We start from the raw sequence: 20,907 nt of genomic DNA, 5'->3' as shown, positions 1-20,907 counted from the left end.
CCACCCCACCCCTTACTCCAGCAACCCTCAGTTTGTTTCCTGAGATTAAGAATTCCTCATATCAATGAGGTCATATGATACATGTCTTTCTCTTTTTGACTTATTTCACTCAGCATAATACCCTCCAGTTCCATCCACGTCGTTGCAAATGGCAAGATCTCATTCCTTTGATGGCTGCCTAATATTCCATTGTATATATATACCACATCTTCTTTATCCATTCATCTGTTGATGGACATCTTGGCTCTTTCCACAGTTTGGCTATTGTGGACATTGCTATCAACATCGGGGTGCACGTACCCCTTCGGATCCCTACATTTGTATCTTTGGGGTAAATACCCAGTGCTACTCAATTTTCTAATAACCTTTATTGACTAATTTTTCTTTCCCCCACTGGCCTTTTATTTTAAAATTTTTTTTCAAAGATTTTATTTATTTGTCAGAGAGAGAACAAGCACGGGGAGCAGACAGAGGAAGGAAACTCCCCGCTGAGCAAGGAGCCTGACGCAGGACTTGATCCCAGGACCCTGAGATCATGACCTGAGCCGACACTTAACCAAATGAGCCACCCAGACGCCCCAAATCATCTATTTAATTTTTAAACTGTCAGAAATACATAAAATTTACCATCTTAACCATTTTTAAGCGTACAATTCAGTACTGTTAAGTACATTCATGCTATTTTACAACCAATCCCCAGAATTCTTTTCATCTTGCAAAACTGAAACTCTCTACCCCATCATCAACTCCTCATCCCCATCCCCTCAGCCCCTGGCATCCACCATTCTACTTTCTGTCTCTATGACTCTGTCTACCCTTGGTACCTCATAGAAGTAGAGTTAAGCAGTATTTGTCTTCTGTGACTGGCTTATCCTGGTTGATGAGCTAACTTCAAAATAAAATGAAAACCTATTTCTGGGGCGCCTGGGTGGCTCAGTTGGTTGAGCGACTGCCTTCGGCTCAGGTCATGATCCTGGAGTCCCGGGATCGAGTCCCGGGATCGAGTCCCGCATCGGGCTCCCTGCTCGGCAGGGGGTCTGCTTCTCCCTCTGACCCTCCCCCCTCTCATATGCTCTCTCTCTCATTCTCTCTGTCTCAAATAAATAAATAAAAAATAAAATCTTAAAAAAAAAAAAAAAAAAGAAAACCTATTTCTGATGCTAACTGGCAAAGCCCCTGGTGTGGACTAAGAGACGGCAAGTTGAAATTCTTGTAGAACCTACTTCTGGAGTTTGGGTGAAGGAAGTTAGGCACAGAGAGGTTAAGTGACCTGTTGCCAATCACACAGCCAAGAAGGGGAGGGGCACTTTGAACCCTGGATGGGCTCCACAGCTTGCTCCCGCGGTCTTTGCCCTGGACTAGGGCTCACATAAAAGAGCCCATGCTTGGAAACCAGCAGCATCTTGATTTGTTTGAGGACAAGAGATGGGTGAAGTTATGCAAGGAACTGCTGACGAATGTTTAACCAGCTATCCAGGAGCGCCTGGGTGGCTCAGTCGGTTAGGTGGTTAGACCTGCCTTTGGCTCAGGTCATGATCCTGGGGTGCTGGGATTGAGCTCTGAGCCCTCAGCAGGGAGTCTGCTTCTCCCTCTCCCTCTCCCTCTGCCCGTCCCCTGCTTGTGCTCTCGTGCACACACTTTCTCTAATAAATAAAATCTTAAAAACAGGGGCGCCTGGGTGGCTCAGCCGTTAAGCATCTGCCTTCGGCTCAGGTCATGATCCCGGGGTCCTGGGATCGAGCCCCGCATCGAGCCCCGCATCGGGCTCCCTGCTCTGCGGGAAGCCTGCTTCTCCCTCTCCCACTCCCCCTACTTGTGTTCCCTCTCTCGCTGTGTCTGTCTCTGTCAAATAAATAAAATCTTTAAAAAAAAAAAATCTTAAAAACAAAAAACCCACCACCAGTTCTCCAAAAATAGTATGCATTTATGAATGTTTATTATAAATCTTACTGAGTCAAAGGATGTGTAACACAGGATTTACAAATAATAATAAAACATACAATATTCTTTATTGTAAATTCCACCCTTGTATTCATGACTTCATAGATGGAGTTGTGTCCCAGCTCCAGGGCTATCTCCAGTATGAATGCTGGTTGATATTTTTATTTACATTTTTGAGTGAGACAAAAATGAAACACTGAGAATACGTTGAGACTTCACTCGTTCCTCAATGACTTGACAAACTTCTTTGCTGAATCTGACAATAGTTTTCAACATCTGGGGGGATATTTCCTCCATTTTGTGTGCTATTCACAATGTAACAGACGTGACATCTTTAAATTTAACCTGCGTTATTAACATTTTCTCCATCATCTTCTTAAATCTAGACAATCAACAAAGCCTGATATGCAGCATTTGCCAATTTCTGTGGTATAAATACTCCTACCAAGGCCAAATTCAAAACACCAACTTGATATCTATACGAGTTGGGAAGAGAAACACAAGTAGTAGCCAATCCTTCTATAGCACTTCCACCATACAGGTACAATAAATGTAAATAAGCTCGAGAGCACGTAACAGTAAAACGTAGAAAATAGGAACCTGAAACTAATGGAACATGTGTGTCAACTGTACTCAATAAAAATATAATTCCTACAAACTAAAAAAAGAAGCAGAAAAAAATAATCAGGAAGTAATGAGCTTTGAGTATTACCTGTTTTTTTTAAATTTTATTTTATTTAAATGCATATTACCTCTGTTTCTAAATATAATTTATTTGTGAGTTTACATAATTTCTGATAAGAGCTGTGGTGCAAGAGCTCACCATGTTTCCGAAAGACAAAAAGTCGGCTTTCCCAAATCATCGCAGCACACCAGTGGGTGCGGGTGACAGCCGGACTGCAGCGGGAGGTGGCCTCCCTGAGCAGCCTGTAAGCGCGGCCGGCAGTGTCCACCGTCCTCGGCTTCGGCAATCTGCCCCCCACCTCTGCTCCAGCCACACTCGGGACCTCAGCCCCCCACTTGGGCAAAGTAGTCTCCACTCCCGAGCATCCGCAGTCCTCCCCTGGGGCACTTCCCACGACGTGCTATTCCGGTACCCGGGCGCAGGGGAAGTGTTTCTCGTCTTCACGAGCCGCAGTATCCGCCATGGCTGAGGCTGAGCGTGGATCCCAGTCACCACGACTCCCTCAGGAGCCACCGCCGTGCTCAGTAAGCACCTACTGCACACACGCCCAGGCCGAAGGGCTGAGGGGACAGGCGTGTAGGGAAGGGGTCTGGGTGTGCGAGACACCACCTTGGATGCCTTCTGCTTACTTAGGACGGCCTGGGCTCCACTATTTAGGGCTGAAAAATATAGAGAACCTTCCCGCACATAGCTGAACCTTCGCGAGGAAATAGGGCTTTGAAAACACTCATCCTGGGACAGGGCAGCCCCCCAGACGGCTGGCGCGTCTGCACCACGCCCGACAGCGCATTTCGGTAACTTCTTCCGTGGGCGTGCAGGCAGAGCTCCGGGGTTCTCACCAGACACCAGACCCCCCCCCCCCGGAAGCTGTACCCCGGTTTCTGAGCAGGTGGCCCTTCCTGCTGCGGACAGACAGGAAAAGTTCGGGACACCAAGCACGGAAAAACATGAACAGGGACTTGACACACATCGGTTCTCCACAGTTAACCGAGACGGGTGGGGGGGGGGGGGAAGAGCAAGACTCACAAACGGCGGAAACCTGACACCCACCCGGAAGAACGCTTGTGGATGTAGATCCCGGGCACGTGACAAAGTGGCCTTAAAAACTCATGGCAAGATACACAACTGGTCAGCAGCAGTCCCCCCCCCGCCGCCAACACACCATCAGCACAGCACCTAAACCCGTCTACACCCTACTCAAGCATCAGAATCTATCCGTTTCCACACACGCAAAAAGCCAGATCGTCAGACAGAATCAGACAGGAGCGACCGGGGTGTTGCAAGTCCCAGCCACACAGAGACGCTAATCACGCATCATCCGAACTCCAATCATCATGTTCCGATCTGCCCTCCCGAAGGAGGAACAGGTAAGGATTATCCCACCTGACGATAAACGCAAAACTCTGCGTATTCCTTACTCAAGGCCAAGGATGCCGCTTTCGTCTAGGGTGAGTAAATAACGCGCTAGCCCCAGCACCTGAAGTTATCGAGGGTCTTCCATTCTATTGCTACATGTATGTAGATATTAAAAAACATTTCCCCCCCCATTTGGCTGCCAAAAAAAAGATAAACTAATCCCTCCCAGAATGCCCCACTCACGAGCTTGGCACCCTAACGGCAGACAGCACTTGTTATTTACATATCCCCGCCTACTTCCTTCCGCCAGACGCTACCGTAATGACCAAAATAAAAGCGAAACCTAGGATCTTACAGTCTGCAAGGCTGGAAAACAGCCTTCCGTTTCTTTAGTAGTTTGTCCACCCCAATTCTCCCCTAAACGTTTCCCAAGTCTTGATCTTACTCTAAAATATATTTTATCACAAAGCACTAAATAAAACGCTGATCATCCCAGACTCGCGTGATAATTACCCTAACAGGAACACTGACATCCTCTTGTTCCGGAAATGGTGAGTGGTCCCTTGATCCTCCAATCTTCAATCCTATGCTCCCATCATGAAGGTATCAGAAAGGTTTCTTTTTCAGCCCAAAGACGCTGACGAATAATGCCATTTCGGTGATAGCTGGGAGGGCACTGTGGACAGTAGGTGGTGAGTTCAAGGATCCTTCCACAAAAACAAAACAAAACAAAAACAAACCCAAATCCCCAAACCAGAGACTCCACCCCAAAAGTGTAGGAGAGGGGGACTTCAAGAGATTATGCTGAGAGGCATGTTGAGTGGTTCTGCTATATCCTACAGGGAGGATATCCTGGATATCCCCTGGGTGGGGGGAACCTTCAGATTGAATAAACCTTCCTCCCCCATCCCCAAACATTGGATGCTACCGTACCTGCAGAAGACAAAAATGTACCAGTACGTGGTGCACTCCCAACGCTCGAATATGAAAAAGGACAGGGTTACAGATGCCGTACAGTGAGCCCCAATGGCTTGGGAATGCACCAGAGTCAAGGAAAGCCTTTGGTTCAGTAGGTAGTGATAAGCCAGAAAAGGCCGTTGCTGGGACAGGTGTCTGCACTCAAGTTCACCCCTTGCTCCCTCACCATGCTGCAAAGGACAGAGCCCGCAAGCCCTGACTTCTCTGAGCTTTAGGACAGCCATGTGAGTAGAGACCAGACAGAGCTGGGCCAGATAGCCAGATAGCCGGTATCTAGGGGCTAGCCTGGACCCTTCAGGTCCAGGAGTAGGCTCCCCTTCTACCCCAGGAACACAAGAAGGCTCACAGTGACTTGATACACTGCTGGAATCACCATGCAGCGCCCCGGTCCTCCCAGTCTACAATTCAAGTGTCAAGGGCCTTCCCTGATCCATCTTCCTCATTTCTGTCTTATTTATTTATTTTGCTGTCTCTTCTGAGTTTCCATAGTACTTCTTCATATCTTTACATGCTCACACTGAGTTACAGACGTCTGTCTGAATATCTGCCTCTTCCTCAAGGTGGAAAACTGTGTCTTACTCCCATTAGGGATCTCCAGTGCCTGGTGCATGGCGGGAGCTTAACAAATGATTGAAGATCGTATTAAAACTTCCACATTGCCTAAGAAGATCTATGAACTGGAGAGGCTGTTTGCCCCCGCCAGAGCACACACCATCGTGCCAGAAAAGCCGAGTTAGGTGGCTGGAGAGAGTCGAAATGGAAACGGGCCGTGCGTAAAAGGATACAGATGAGGCTCTGGGTGCTGTTGAACATGGAAACTCCAGAGAAGAAACCCGCCAGCTCCACAGCAAAGAGGCCCAGGGTGACGGAGAGCGCTACCACCAGCCTGCAGAGAGGAAAGAGGCTGGCTCAGCCTCCTGGACTTCTTCAAAGACCCCTCCACTCCCGCTACTGCTGAATTCTGACCACCCTGCCCCCCAAGTGCTCACTGAATGTCCTGCTTCTCATACTCCTCCTGGGTGAACGTGAGAGGCAGGCAGGCCTGGATGTTGCTGTCCTGGGGAAGCAGGGCAGAGAGGAAGAAAGTGAAAGAGGGGCGGGCTGCGGGGCAGCACTGGGGTCAGAGGGGGATGGGAGGACTCGCCCCCGTAAGGTCGTGGGGAAGGGGCGCGGAGGGGCTGGGAGCACCCCTAAGGTGGGATTGGGGTGGGCGGCGGGAGGCGGGTGGCCGTGGGTCTTACCCGGGACCAGAACAAGGTGATGACGACCACCAGATGCGCCAGGAGCGTCAGGAAGCGAGAGGGCACGAGCCCCGAGATCCGGCCCATGGTCCCCCGGGGGCAGGGGTGCCGACTGCAGCGGAGGCCGCGCTCTGTGGGGCTGCAAGCTCAGGAAGGGCCACTCTTGAAGTCTCGCCGGCTGGCAAGCAGAAATTCGACCGACGCCTCCTTCCCGCTCGCGCCGGCGCCGCCCAGTTGCCTTGGCAACCGCGTCAGCCGGCGCAGCGGCCGGATCTCGGAAAATCTCGCGAGGGCAGTCAATTCTCGAGCGGCGGCAGCCTTGGTCGGTGGCGCTAGTCGGGGGTCGGCCGCGAGGGGCGCCGTGCGGGCTTAGGGCAGGGACACTCTCTCTCTCCCTCCTCCGCCTCCTCGTGGCTCCCCACTGCCCTGGGCCCGAGCAGACGCGGATGCCCCTGCATTGTTCGGCTGTCACTTATTAGATGGTCACGGGGTCCCTGAGTATCCGAGGACCCCGGACCGGAACCTTCCTTGATTCTCTGACACCACCCCCGCCCCCCACCGAGTCCCCAGACGACTTTGCTCAGATTGGCGAGGGATCGCAGAGGGCAGAAAATGGCCAGCTCTCCCCGTGGATGAGAGGCGCGTTTGGGGAAGGGAGTGGGTGACCAGGCGGAAGAGCAGGGAGCCCTGCGCCCCGGGAGGCAAGGAGCTGGCGGCGACGCAGACTCAGCTCGGATTTCCTTATCTCTCCGAGTGTGGGCACCCGACTTGGCCCAGCTGCAGCCCAAGAACCTCTATGAGCGTCCTCACTGACCTTGGGCCCTCAGCTGGGATCCTTGCAGAAGGGAAAGTTCTCGCCGAGCTCCCTGCCCCCGGGTCAGGTCACAGCGTCCCCGGGGCCCCCCCGACCCGGCCCATTTACCAGATCATCTCTCTTCCTCCTCTCCACCCCAGTGCTTTGAGGCCGGTCTAAGCTAAACACGCACGCCCAGGGGGCATTTCTGATTTCTAAATCCATTCGACAAATACCCATTGACCAGCTAGCAAGTGCTGAGCTCTTGTTCTTGACGAGACAGAAGGTTCTACCTTCCTGGAGTTTGTATTCTAGTCAGGGAGATTGACATGGACAGCAAACATGCGAACAAATAATAAATTCGCAGGGTAAGAGGTGCTATAAATATATTTTTAAAAGGGAGACGCTAGAATAACAGATCGAGGAAAGGCCCTTCGAAAAATGAGTCATTTAGTCTTCAACTTTGTTGTAGGAAATGTCAAAATTGAGAGGAAACGCGTTTCTCTGTTTGAGGACCCCAATATAATAAATAGATTTCCTTTTTCTAAACCAGTAAAAAAACCAGGTAAAAAAATTCAGAACTCAAAAGAGATAACAAGGAGGTGTTTGTTCAAGGTCATGAAAGACAAAGACTGAAGAACTCTTCCACATGTAGGGAGATTAAAGAGATGTGACAAATTTGACTTGAGAAATATCATGGATCTTGGACCAGAAAAAAAAAAAACACAAAAAACCCCAAACACTTTCTTTTATTGCGAAGGACACCGGTGGAACAATTGGCAAATTGGAATAAGATCTCTAGTTTAGATATCAGTATTATCCATGTTAATTTCCTGATTTTTGATAATTCTACTGCCTTTATGGAAGAGAATGTCCTTGCTAGAAAATACACACTATTTTAGGAGTAAAAGAGTATTATGTCTGCAATTTACTCTCAAATGGTTTAGAAAAATATGTGTCTATAGAGACAGAGAGGCAATGTTAGAGCGAACATGGTCTCAAAGGCACATGGGAATTATCTGTATTATATATATATGTATATTTTTAAAAGACTTATTTATCTGAGGGGCACTTGCGTAGCTCAGTCGTTAAGTTAAGCGTCTACCTTCGGCTCAGGTCATGATCCCAGGGTCCTGGGATCGAGCCCCGCATCGGGCTCCCTGCTCCGCGGGAAGCCTGCTTCTCCCTCTCCCACTCCCCCTGCTTGTGTTCCCTCTCTTGCTGTCTCTCTCTCTGTCAAATAAATAAATAAAATCTTTATTAAAAAAAAAAAGATTTATTTATTTGAAGGGGGGAGGGCCAGACAGAGAGGGAGAGAGAGAATCTCAAGCCAACTCCGCTGAGCGTGGAGCCCGACAGGGGCCGGATCTCACAACCCAGAGATCATGACCCATGAGATCATGACGGGAGCTGAAACCAACGGGAGCTGACGCTTAACCAACTGAGCCACCCAGGCGCCCCTTATATTTATTTTTTAAGTAAGCTCTACACCCAACCTGGGGCTTGAACTCCCGACCCCAGATCAAGAGTCACGTTTTCTATGGACTGAGCCAGCCAGGTGCCCCTCTCTGTATTATTTTTGCAACAACTTTTCGGTAAACCAGATTATTTAAAATAAAAAGTTTTAAATGTTAACCCTTTCTAAGGTTTCCTTCTGGGTCTTCTATAATATCATTGAGACATTAAATTGCTTTATAAAAAGAAGGAATGATTTCTGGATTGGCGGTCCCTACTTGTTAAACTCCTATATATTGAAACTATGCAGTGACATTTTCCTATAAAACCGCCGCTTTAGAGGGCAGTACAGCCTTAATCTCATAATGGAGACAATGTGGTCCCAAAACCCATAAAATAAAAAACGCAATCATTTAGACTTTACAGAGGAATTATTTGTATAAAGAGTGAGATTCAGCCAAGTCTCTGTATTTTTTTACTCCAAAACTATTGGATGGTAATCAAATATTACCTGCACGGGTTTCTGAGCTCTCAGGTGTGTAGGGGAGGTTCTCTCTTTAACCGCTGAACCGTTTTAAAGTTCTGAAAATGTTTTCAAACCTCCCCCACCTCAGGAGGACAGGCAAAGTACAGTGGACCCCACTGCTTCTCTCCCTGGAGGTGACCCTCATCAGTATGAGACCCTCAAAACAAGTGACAGTGTTGACATCCTAAATACAATGAGAGGTGGGCTCCATGTGCTCTCCACCATGGAAAGCACAGCATAGTAAGCGCGAAAACATTCTGCGCACACAGATAAGATGCAAGGACTGAAGGGCTCCTCCCTCTGCATATAACTCATAAGACTTTGCTCCTGGGAACGGGAAGTCCAGGCCGCCAGAACCAACCTCCCCCAGTGACAGTTGATCAAGTGTGACTATTCACAGATGAAAGAAACACTGTCAGCTGTCGGAAGTGAGCAAAACCCAGGACCTGTTTTTGCAAGATTTTCCAAGGCCCCGGAACAGACAGAATGAAGAGAAGGAGTCAGCCAGCCGTGTGAAGATGTGGGGAAAGAACTTTCCAGACAGAGGCACAGCAAGGGCAAAGGTCCTTAGGTGGGAACGAGGCCAGTATGTTCATTGAACAGAAGGGAAGCTAGTATGTCTGAAGGCTAGTAACAGAAGGGGTAGAAGAGAAGAGGGTGCGGTGGGGTGGGGTGGGCAGACACGGTGCATGGCCTTGCAGCCAGGGGGAGGGACCTGGTCAGGTCTGTATTCTAGAAGATGACTTTGGATGCAATGTGGAGAATCGATTTTGAGATGTTAAGTAGCAGGCTTGCGAAGAAGCTGTATAGTGATCCCAGGACAGACAGAATGAGATTGGACCAGGGGGGAATAAAGAAAGTGGAGCAAGTGTAAGGAATCAAGAGATCATTAAAAGATAAGAAGGTCTAAACATGGGGCTATGAGTGGGTGAGAAAAGGAAGGGGTCAAGGATGACAGATTGGGCTCCCACAGCTGGAAGTGTGGGGCATTCTGTTTATAATAGGCTTCCTGCCTAGGGAACCTACTAGATAGTAAGAACTGGGTAGTCACATTTCACATTATGAATTAATGAACAGTAAGCAGGCATTCAGGTCTGTCCTGTCACTCTCCATGATCTTGGTTCCCAGAAGCCTGCCCCACAGAGGTCACACAAAAGTGAGTGTTAGAGCCACCGTGTGGCCACAGAAGGTACTGCTGGTGACCTGGCACGTCCTTCCCTAAGTGGAGTCCCCGGCTCCAGGGCTGGAACCCACCTGTCCTAACATTTGATCTGGTCAGAAAAGCTCAGGGAAATGTTTTTTATCATGGAAAAATTCAAACATATCTAAAAATAAAGAAAATAGAAGGATGAACCCCTTCGAAGCCTGCCATTCTGCTCCAAAAATTACCAACACATTGCCAACCTTGTTGCAGCTAGATTCCCAGCTCCCTCCCAGCCCCACTAGGTTATTGCCAAGCAAATCCCAGGCATCACCAAATAGCTCAGACTGCCCAATATCCATCATATAGACATATGACGAAGTCCACATATTACACTTGGTTGATGTGTCTCTTAAATCTTTTTTTTTTTTTTTTGTAAATCTTAGGTTCTTCTGCCTTGTTCTCCTTCCTTGCAATTTCTCTGATGAAGACACTGGGCCATTTGTGGGCAGTGCTCTGGTCCTGTCATTTCACATGTTCCTCTATGTCCTGTGTTTCCTGTAAACTGGTTGCTAGATCTAGTGGTTGATGAATCTCACATTCAATTTTCTGGTAAATAGACATCACGGGAGTTGGCCTGTATTTCTTATTCTATCACATCAGGAGGTGCATCCTGACTGCTTGTCTCTCTTTTTTCCGGTGTTAGATCTGAGCAGTGGATTCAGGTGTAGTCAGACTGAAGCAAGCATTATAAAGTTCCCGTCAGTTTTTCACCTACTGGTTTAATTGATCACGGCTGCCTAGCTTCATTATTTCAGGAGGAGTTGCAAAACAGGGATGTCTTAATTGCATCGTTCCTTTCTGCATTTGTCACTGTTATTCTTCTTTAAATAAGAATGTGCCTTCATCCACCCGTTTACCTTGAGATACAGGTCATATAGGAAAAGCTGGATACATGTGTGATTTCTTTTCCCCCATTTATTTACCAGTTTTCAGAATAATAAGTCGATTCCCTACCATCCTCCAAAAGGGACCAATTAGTTGTTTTTAGGATCATTGTGAACTGGTAGATTTAACATCTTTTGTGGGTTTTGTGGGGCAGCAGCTACTCGGCTTCAGGCCATTGTTTTGAGGAAGGAGATAGAAATCCAGTGTTGCCAGGTTTCTGGGAGTTTTGTTGTGGTTGTTGTTTTTTGGGGTTGTTTTGTTTTGTTTTGTTTTTGTTTTTTTAAGAGAGGCCAGAAATCCAGATTCTTACTCCAGTTATAAATATTAGTATCCAACTTAACGGTGAAAAAAATGAAGAGGGAGAAAAATACCCCTGATGACAACAGCATGCAACAGCCTCAGGTCACCAGCTTTCAGCCTCTGGATCAGCACTGTCCGAGAGAACTTTCTATGACGGAAATACTTCATATTGTCTCTGTCCAGTGTGGTAGCCAGCTAGCTCCATGGGGCTAATAACACTTGGAATGTGGCTAGTGGGACTAAGGAACTGAATTCAGTTCACTAGTGGCTACCATATTGAGCAGCTCTGGACAGAATAATCTATTGGTTTCTAAAACTTGGAAACGAGTGGGATAAATGGAGATTTAAACATCCGAGAATACTCTGGATGGTGACCCTGGACTGATAATTCCTCACACTTGCTACGGAACATTTCTGAGCCTAGAACTCAAGTCCACATTCCCTGGTACCATATTCACTGGCCCAACTTCCCCTTCTAGCAAAAATTTCCACCTCACCCCATGCTCTTCAGCTGCCCAGACATGTCTCCTTCTTCTATAAAGCAGGCTCTTGCCCACATAGTGCTTTTGCCAAATCCATCCGTCCTTAATTTCACAAATGTTTATTGAATACACACTATACTCCAGGTATTGTATGGGGTGCTAGGAATACATATTTCCTTCTCCTGAGTAACTTAGAGTGTGGTGAGGGAAACAGTTTAAAATAGTGCTTTAAGTGTTATCCTGGAGGAGACACATCACAGGTCTCCTCCCCCAGATGGGGCGAGAAGTAGGGAGGAGGGAGCTTTTGAATTGAGTCTTGAAGGGTATGTTAAGGGTCATCCAGATAAAGAAGGACAGTGGCACAGAGACACTGGGGACTAAAATGTGTTTAAGGAACTATAAACGAGTCACCGTAGCTGTCACCTGGGAGGTGAGGTGGCGGTGGCTGAAGAGTCAGGCAAGGACCACATATTAATAACAACCGTAATAACTGGTTTATGACCAGTGAGGTTCTGAGCACTTTATCTTGGCAAATAAACTACTCACAGTGATCCATCACAGTCTTTACCATTTTCCGGATGGCGACATGGACAAGCAAGGAGGTTCAACAACGAGCTCAAATCACACAACCAGTAAGTAGCAAAGCCTATATGTGAATATTGGCAACCTGCTTCCAGGGCCCACTTAATCAGTGCGTGGCCTTGGGGACCCGGCCAATAAGTTAGGACCTAATCTCGAAGGGGATGGGGCACTGGTTTTATGTTCGCATTTTAAAAAGATGATCCTCCTTGGCTATTCCGGAGGTAGAGACATCAGAGAGGAGTCTATTACAATAATCCAGCAAGAGAGGGTGGGGAATGAGAGCTAGCGGGAGATTTATGAAGGAAAATGGAATTGACAGGACTTGAGGACTGGGAATGGGGAGGGAGGGAGAGGGAGGAGTCAAGAGGAGACTGGCTGGGAGTGCAGAGGGAGTGGGAAGGAAGGATGACAGGGTCAAGTGAAGGTGTCCAGCAGGTGCTGGGCGGCTGAATCCAGAGGTGGGAGCAGGCTTCAGGAGCCCTGGGCACACAGGTGGCTGACTCCAGGGAAAGTGGTGACAGAGCTCTGCGGTTAAAGGACAGAAAAAGAGAGCAGGGAGCACGGATTGGGGGGAATAGGGGAAAGTCAGCAGACCAATGTCCTGACAACCAAGGGAGAGGGCTCTTAAAGATGTTGCCCTGAGTCAGTGAAAGTCACGTCGGAGAGCCGGGGGGTTGGGGGGGGTCATCTCCGTGGTCTCTGAGGACTTTGGGAGGCACTGTACCGAATGCACAGACATTTGACTTGGAAGGGAAGGAGGGAGACACAGCATGACCTCTTTCCTCGTGTTGGCCTATTGAACGGCTCGAGAGGCAAATCGGGGTCTCTGCTAGCTTCCGGTACCCCTCTCTGGAAGTTGCCAGCTCCATCTCACCTGGGGAGCTCTAAAACATGCTGACGTCTGTCGTGATCGAAATCAGAACAGTGGTTGCCTCTGGGAGGGGGCAGGGAAGAACTTTCTGGGGGGTGGAGGAAATGTCCTATACCTTGAATGCGCTGTGGGTTGCATTTGTAAAAATTTACCAAAACACACACTTCAGGTCTGTGTATGTCACTGCATGTAAATTATTCCCCAGAACTGTAACGAGCGACGAAATTACCCGCTGGGCTTTGAAATCAGAGTCTCCGAGCCGGGGGCGGGTGCCTGGGCGGGTGCCTGGGCAGGCAGGCCCCGCGGACGCCGGGAACGCGCAGCCGGGAGGAGACGCGTGGCTGCAGGAGCTGGGCTCGCGCCCCGCAGGTGCGGGGGACTCCGGCAGCGCTCCCACACGCTCCCTCCGCCCGTCCCCGCCGGGCTGTGCGCTCCGGGGACCCCGGGGGACAGCCCGGGGCCAGGTGCTCGCGGGCAGGACTCCGGGGGCGGGGGCCCCGCGGGACGCACGAGGCGGGAGGGACCGCGCACCCCTCACGCCGCGGGAGCTTAGGAGCTCGGGAAGGCCTCGGCTCTCAGCCTCGATCGCCGGGACCCCGGCCGGCCGCCAAGTGGCCATGGGGAGACCTGTCCACCCCTCCGGCCGGCCGACCTCGTGGCGCAACGGTAGCGCGTCTGACTCCAGATCAGAAGGTTGCGTGTTCAAATCACGTCGGGGTCAGCTTTTTTCCCCGCCCCCGCCCCCCCCGCCCCCCCCGCCCCGCTACGGCTTCCGTCACTTTTATTTATTCCCCTCCCCGGCGTGTCCACCTACCCTCTAGCGCCCGCGACCAAGTCGGAGCAGCGCCTTGCAGGGGCCGGACGGGGAGCGCCCCTGGCGCCACGTCCCGAGCCGCCCCGTCGGGGGAGCCCAGATCTCGCGGGCTGGTGGGCGCGGATCCGGGCCCCGCAAGCGCGGGTGAGGGACAGGGCTCCGGAGGACTGGCGCGCAGGGCGGGTCGCCGGGCCCGGAGGGGAGAGGGTGGAGCGCGCGCGGGCGGGAAGGTCGCTCGGCGACCGAGAGGAGCGCGCCGTGCGCCACGTGGGCGGGTCCGGCGGGCGGGAGGACGAGTTCAGGCCCCAGAGAGAAGAGTGGAAGCCACTTCTCAGCGGACGAGGTGGCCGAGTGGTTAAGGCGATGGACTGCTAATCCATTGTGCTCTGCACGCGTGGGTTCGAATCCCATCCTCGTCGGCGTGCGGTTGTCGCAGCCGGGGTTCAGTTTTGTCATCTCAAAGCAAGAATTTCTCTTATCTCTCACCTGCCCCGATTCCGTTTCCGCGTCACCCCGGTAGTCCGCGGTACCCCCCAACCGTGGTTTTCGTCCCTTCTACTCCGTTTTCCAGGACGGCCAAAGCTTGGTTACCAGGGGGCACCTAGGCATCCACTCACCTGCAGGAGAGCTGACCTGGCCAAGGAAGGAAGGCGCCGAACCCCTGACGGTGGGCGCCGTGGCTTAGTTGGTTAAAGCGCCTGTCTAGTAAACAGGAGATCCTGGGTTCGAATCCCAGCGGTGCCTCTGCGCTCTACTGCTTTTGCGAAGAGCCTCTGGGCATCCACAGATCCCTCACCGTCCCTCCCGGAATCTGCCGGGAGCCTTTGGGCGGCGCTTTCCATTCCTGGCGTTTTGTGGTTGCGTGAGCGGAAGCCGCGTGCTTGTTGCCAGGCTGGGGCTCCGTATTTGCGCCCTGCTGACCCATGCCGCCGAGCACCAGAGTAGCATCTGTACTTGCCCGGATGTTGCCTTGCTGTTACTTTCCGAGACGCTCCGTGATTCCGCCTGCATGTCGTTTTCGCGTCTCTCAGAATGGTCCTGTCCATTTCCAATTTTTCCTGAAGATAGGACCGATCAGTAATATAAATTCTATATAGTTCCAGACTGAGACGCCAGGAGTAGCTGGCCGGTTAGCTCAGTTGGTTAGAGCGTGGTGCTAATAACGCCAAGGTCGCGGGTTCGATCCCCGTACGGGCCAGAAGCGGTCTGCCTTTTCCTTAAACTTTGCACCGCTATAGTTTGTTACTGGGGAACGTTTATGGAGCAACATTTCCAATTGCAGAACTTTTCACACCCAGAATAGAAACATGTTGAAATTCAGTCCAAGATACTGTCTTGGGGGAGGAGGAGGAAGGTTTAATAAAATTGGAGTTCCTTCTGTGATCTCTATTTATAACTCTCCCGGACATAACGTGGGGCTCCTGGAACTTACTATGTGGACGGGAAGCTTGGAGACGATGCAACGAATATGACACTGATCGGTGGAGGGTGGGAAATGGGGTCAGGAATGGAGGTAACAAGCGTTTCCAGTCTTCCTCCTGAGTCAAGATGTCCAGTTCACCCAGCCCCTGCCTGTCCCCTTCCAGATCTGAGAACACAGTCCCTTCCTTTCGGTACCGGAACACCCTGCTTGTGTTTCTGCTTTTACTGGATCCCGGAGCCCAGATCTGTGCCTCTCACGTGCCCCACCTCCCGCGTCCGCCCCCCTCCCCCATCGCAGTGCCGCCTGAGAGCAGGAACCATATACCCTTGCCCACGTCACCTGGGACTCCCGCCCGGCACCCAGCATCGGCCAAGAGAGCTCCACAAAAGAGACTGACCCTCATCCCCGCTCCTTCAGCTCACCAATCCCTGGAACCCCACACAGACACACCTCAGCCTTAGCAGCAGCACTTTAATTCCACAAAAACTCAGAAAGCCAAAACTGATTAGAACACGCCACAACAGTGGGCTTCAAAACCAGCAACAATTCTGCCTGAACCCTGAGAGCAGTGAGACCCCTCCCACCTCACCCCCTCTACCATGCAATGCATTCCTTCTAGTTCCACCCCAGTTCTGGCTGGGGAAGGGGGGATGGTAGGGGGCCAGAGGGCAGAAGCAGGGGGTTATCCATCTGCAGGTGTGCATCCTTGTCTGCATGGCCTGTGGCCAAGGACCACTCAAGCTCCCACAGCCCCTGGCACCTGAGATGTGGCCAATGGAGTCAGGGTGGCCACAGTGGGGGCTGGAGCCTCTTCTGTTCTCCTTTCTTGACCGCATATGGCAGTCAGGTCTCCCAAGCCGAGACCTAAAGCCCTGGGTTCCCAGAGATGGTGTTCTCGCTGGAGAAGAGGGTTGAGAACAAGGTCGCTACAGATGGCCAACTTAACAGAAGCAGAGCATCATCCCCTCCCACCAGGAGAGGCTTCAGAACTTCCCCATATACACCTGAATAAGGCCCAGCGAGTGGTCGCAGGCCTGCGAAATGCGTCTGGAAGAGCCTCCAATACATAGGCCTCTCCTCAGCGGGCAGTTCCCACCAGGGCTCCTTGAAGAGTCCTTAGGATCCTGCTGGGCCCTGGCTTGGCCACTCCTGCCCTCCCGGTCACTTGCACAAGGCCTCCAGCACCTCCAGGGTGCGTCGGATATCCCGGACTTGGCGCGCCAGCCCCTGAACTGGCTGCAGAGCCCGCTCCAGCTCTTCACAGCGCGCCAGCAGGGTGTACATGCCCTTGATGCTCATGTCCACCGCTTCGCCTAGGGAGTCCACGGCGTCGCGGTAGGTCTGGATGCAGCCCACGCTCAGCGCGGTCAGCTCCTGCACCGCGCCACCCAGCCCGCGCAGCAGACGGTCCACCCTGCCGCCCAGCTCCCGACTCAGCCGCTCCAGGTCCCGCAGCACGTCGGGGTCGATGGGGGGGATGGCCGGAGTGGGCGCGGGCGCTGCACAGGGCCGCGCCGGGGCAGGGGGCGGGGGTTGAGGGGCGCCGCTCAGACGAATCTTGAGTTGCAGGTTGTTGGCCACGAAGTGGGTGAGGTCGCCATGGCGGCTCACCGTGCCCTCGAGCTCTAGGGGGCTGGAGATGGTGGCGCGGCGCCCGCCGCCCGCGCCAGGCTCGGCACCCCCTGCCGACCCGGCGCCGCCGCACGCCCCGCTCAGCCCGTCCAGGCTGCGGCTGTCCTGAAGGCGGCTGGAGAACGAGCGGCCAGCCCTGCCGGCCGCCGCCGCCTCCTCCTCCTCGTCTTCCTCCCGCGGCTCAGCCTCCATCCCGCTGCCTCCCGGGCTCCCTCGACGGCAGCCCCTCTCGGATGCAGGCTCGTCCTCCGGCGGCTCAGGGTCCTGGCGCCCAGAGGACCCGTGCGGGTCGGGCTCGGGACCCGGCGCCCCCCGGAGGCTCCCCGGCGCGGACGGCGTCCCTCCGCGGCCCGGCTCGTAGTCCCGAGCCTCCCGCTCGGCCCGGTGGACGGCGCCGCGGCTCGAAGTCTTCGGGGACGCCGCGGGGTGGCGGCTCGCGCCCCCAACGTTCTCGGCCTCTTCCTGCCCGGACACCGGGAGGCCTGAGGGCGGCGCAGAGGGCGCTCGGCCCAGGCCGCCGCCGAAGATCGCGGCTTGCTGTTCCCCCAGAGCCAGAAGGTCCGCCTCGGGCCCAGGCCGCCCCCGGGACGACTCCATGCCGCAGTTTGGGGCAGGAACCGAGGAACTGATTCGCCCCGACTCGGGCGGCGTCGGCGGCGCCTTTAAGGGGCGTTGGTAGAGGCGCGCGATTGGCAGCCGGCTGACAATGGTCAGGACAGGAAGAACACTCTGATTGGTCGCGGTGACCAGGAAGTCCCGGAAGAAGAGCTGTTATTGAGCCGCCGAACCCACGAGAGAGCCGGCGGGGCGGGGCAAAGGAGGTGACAGCTGCCCTCGTCGCTCCGCCCCCTCAGGATGAGGCGGGGCAAGTCTTAAAGATCAAGGTCCTGAAATACCCGAGCCCTCCGGGGCGGGGCTCAGACTCCTTCCACCCACAATTGTCACGCCCACAGTTGTTGCTTAGCAAACACACCCAGTGGGCACCAGAGATGCGGCTCCTAGAGAGTTTGTGGGAATGAAAAGAGTCTCTCCTGCTTGGACCATCGGAATTGAACCACACTTAGTCCATCGGGAGGGATGCAACCGGAATCCCCAGCAGAGCACGAATGGTTGGGTCCACCATCCTCGGCTCACCGACCTGCAGAACTGTCCTGAGCGACTCACGATGGACAACCAAGCAGGCTTAAGGGCTTCCCTGTGCTTTTGCCACTCTGTCCTCTGTCTCCGGCCCCCTCCACGTTGGAGAATCTCTCCGCTTGGAGGATGGTGTGTGATTTTGCTACGAGGTAAAATATTCAATAAACGAATGGCTCTGCACGGAGATCGGAGCCCTGCTACCATTCTTCTGATCCCAACTCTTCCTTGTCTTCCCTTCGTTGGTCTCGCTGAAGCCACACTGCTGGCCCCCTCGCTGTTCTTCTGCCTCAGGGATTTACACTTGCTCTTCCTTTTTTTTTTTTTTAAGGCTGAGTCTACCAAGGAAAATTTCAACTTCAGTTCCTTACTTACTCAAATACCACCTTTTCAGTGCAGCCTCCCCTGATAACCTGTTTAAAATTGGAGCCGCTTTCCCCAGCAATCCCCGATTTCCCTTCCCTTCCTTTTGTGCGTGGCATATACTATATACTTGCTTACTTGCTCATGTAAGCTCCTTGAGGGTAAGGGTTTTTTGTAGGGCTTTTTTTTTGGTCTGTTTTGATCCGTATCCGCAGTGTTTAGGGTGCCTAGCCTATAGTAGGCGCTGTGTAAATATGTATTAAATGACCACAAACCATTGATTTCCTCTTTGTGACTTGAACACATTCAAGATGTGTTTCTGTCACTTGTACCCAGAGTCCTGACTAATAAACCATGAGGTCCCCCCTCTCTGGGGCTGACCCCCCCCAACCCCGTCTTCCCTTTACCCCTCAGCAGGCAGACACTCTTTATTCAGCAAATGATAGAAAACACAAGTTGGACCAACACCAACGTTAAAACAAGGACACTGCATTGTGTCATGCGATAATGGTCTCAAGACAAGAGAGAGTGTGCTCAGAGAAGCTTGGGTCCAGTGCCCTAGGACTGTCACAAAGGACCTGGTTTCTGTCTGCGGGGGAAGCGTTATCCCAAGTGCGCTTCCTCATGGGGGCAAAATGGCTGCTCTTTGTCATTCTTCCGGGGGTTGTATTCGTCTCCTTGGGCTGCTATGACAAAACACCATAAACTGGGTGTCTTAAACAACAGACATTTATGTCTCACACTTCTAGAGTCTGGGAAGCCCAAGATGCCAGCTCATGTGGTCCCTGGTGAGACCCCTCTTCCTGTCTTCTCCATGTGCCCTCACATGGTGAAGAGAGAAAGCTAGCTCTCAGCCTCTTCTTAGAAGGGACTAAATCCTATCGTAAGGACCCCACCCTCATGACCTTGTCTAAACCTAATTACCTCCAAAGGCCTCACCTCCAGATACCATCACACTGGGGACTAACGCGTCAATAGACGACTTTTGGAAGGACAAGCACCCTCAGTCCATAACGGGGGTCACTCGTCATCCTTTTTGGTCTCCTGAGATCAGACTCAATATCTAAGGACACTCCCACGTCATCAGGAAGCTGAAATATCAAGCAGCCCCTCTCCCAGCTTCCCAGGCACACAGCTCCAGCTCTACCATGGAGCCCTTCTGCAGTGGAATTTTCCCTGGCTGGGCGGACTCCACGCCTGGTCCTTCTAGAGATTCCTGGTGCTCCTCCAGAGGCTGTGAATCACCCAGGATGCTCATAATAAAGTCCACTTATGCTTAAATGAGCCCAAATTATTCTGTTTCATGCAACCAGAACCCCTGAATGATATGCTCCCACACCTTCCAGAAGGGGAGAAAGGAATCGCTTCCACCAAAGGCCCAGTTAATTTCCCTTTACATCTTATTGGCCTAAACTGGTTCAATGTACAATTTAGTCACATTGGCCAGGGTAATACCATGTCTGACTGACTTAGGACTGAGCATCCAGGGACGACTGCATGGCTCAGGCAAGCGGCTGCCTTTGGCTCAGGTATTGATCTCAGGGTCCTGGGATCTCCGGCGTGGGCGGGGCTCCCTGCTTGGTGGGGAGTCTGCTTCTCACTCTTCCTCTGCCCCTCCGCCCACTTGTGCCCACTCACTCACTCTCTCTCTCAAATAAATAAATAAAATCATAAAAGAAAAAAAAAAAAAGGACTGAGTATCCAGAAGCAATCACTCTGGCAAGGTGATGAGAATCAACTTATTAGGTTAAAACAATTATGCTCCTCCTGGAGCTAGGGGTGGGTCAGTCCCCTCCAAACCCCAGTAGCTGCAACTCAGCGGCGGAGGGGGCAGGGGCTGTGGGGGAGCAACCACAGTGTGTCCTATGTTAGGGGTCAGCCAAGTATGGCCCATGGGCCAGATCCAGCTCACTACCGCTTTTTTTTTTTTTTTTTTTAAGATTTTATTTATTTATTTGACAGAGAAAGACACAGCGAGAGAGGGAACACAAGCAGGGGGAGTGGGAGAGGGAGAAGCAGGCTCCCCGCAGAGGAGGGAGCCCGATGCGGGACTCGATCCAGGGACTCCAGGATCATGACCTGAGCCGAAGGCAGTCGCTTAACCGACTGAGCCACCCAGGCGCCCCTCACTACCGCTTTTATACGGCTTGTGAGCTGAGAATGGTTTTTACAGGTTTAAATGGTTGAAAAAGAAAGGATATGAAAATTCATATAATTATGTGAAATTTAAGTTTCAGTGTCC

At 52.0% G+C, this 20,907-nt stretch overlaps 2 protein-coding genes and 5 non-coding genes across 10 annotated transcripts in view; 4 read left to right on the top strand and 3 right to left on the bottom strand.

The window, feature by feature from the left end:
- The window catches only part of TMEM107 (transmembrane protein 107), an 8,965-nt gene extending 1,511 nt beyond the window's left edge, over positions 1 to 7,454 (bottom strand). Inside the window, exons 1-6 of one of the 4 annotated variants that reach the window (XR_014140629.1) lie at positions 6,202 to 7,438; positions 5,950 to 6,017; positions 5,746 to 5,846; positions 4,916 to 5,012; positions 4,496 to 4,658; positions 1,977 to 3,525 (exon numbers count right to left, since the gene is read on the bottom strand). Coding sequence is in view for 2 of the 4 variants with exons in the window: in XM_006738205.3 (XP_006738268.1) it covers positions 4,589 to 4,658; positions 4,916 to 5,012; positions 5,746 to 5,846; positions 5,950 to 6,017; positions 6,202 to 6,288 (423 nt within the window). In the remaining 2 variants the exon portion in view is untranslated. Of the gene's footprint in view, positions 1 to 1,976; positions 3,526 to 3,863; positions 4,659 to 4,915; positions 5,013 to 5,672; positions 5,847 to 5,949; positions 6,018 to 6,201 lie in introns of those variants that run through there. The other 3 variants (XR_004077257.2, XM_006738205.3, XM_081805758.1) reach the window with 3 other exon arrangements.
- On the bottom strand, positions 3,881 to 4,016 carry LOC115942634 (U8 small nucleolar RNA). The gene has a single exon (XR_004077262.2). It is a non-coding gene; the product is annotated as a U8 small nucleolar RNA (small nucleolar RNA).
- A 6,494-nt stretch (positions 7,455 to 13,948) lies between the features above and the next one.
- On the top strand, positions 13,949 to 14,020 carry TRNAW-CCA (transfer RNA tryptophan (anticodon CCA)). The gene has a single exon. It is a non-coding gene; the product is annotated as a tRNA-Trp (tRNA).
- Positions 14,021 to 14,450: 430 nt separating this feature from the next.
- On the top strand, positions 14,451 to 14,532 carry TRNAS-GCU (transfer RNA serine (anticodon GCU)). The gene has a single exon. It is a non-coding gene; the product is annotated as a tRNA-Ser (tRNA).
- A 251-nt stretch (positions 14,533 to 14,783) lies between these two features.
- Positions 14,784 to 14,857, top strand: TRNAT-AGU (transfer RNA threonine (anticodon AGU)). The gene has a single exon. It is a non-coding gene; the product is annotated as a tRNA-Thr (tRNA).
- Positions 14,858 to 15,237: 380 nt separating this feature from the next.
- TRNAI-AAU (transfer RNA isoleucine (anticodon AAU)) lies at positions 15,238 to 15,311 on the top strand. The gene has a single exon. It is a non-coding gene; the product is annotated as a tRNA-Ile (tRNA).
- Positions 15,312 to 15,993: 682 nt separating this feature from the next.
- BORCS6 (BLOC-1 related complex subunit 6) lies at positions 15,994 to 17,841 on the bottom strand. Its single transcript, XM_006738207.3, has one exon. The coding sequence runs from the start codon at positions 17,763 to 17,765 to the stop codon at positions 16,698 to 16,700; it is 1,068 nt and encodes a 355-aa protein (XP_006738270.1). The 5' UTR covers positions 17,766 to 17,841; the 3' UTR covers positions 15,994 to 16,697.
- Between the last annotated feature and the right edge of the window lie 3,066 nt (positions 17,842 to 20,907).

This window comes from Leptonychotes weddellii, chromosome 15, assembly GCF_054177405.1.
Source record: "Leptonychotes weddellii isolate Sample4059 chromosome 15, ASM5417740v2, whole genome shotgun sequence".
NCBI lineage: Eukaryota > Metazoa > Chordata > Mammalia > Carnivora > Phocidae > Leptonychotes > Leptonychotes weddellii.
The sequence above is the reverse complement of the archived record's forward strand: the minus strand, read 5'-3'. Positions and strand labels throughout refer to the sequence as shown.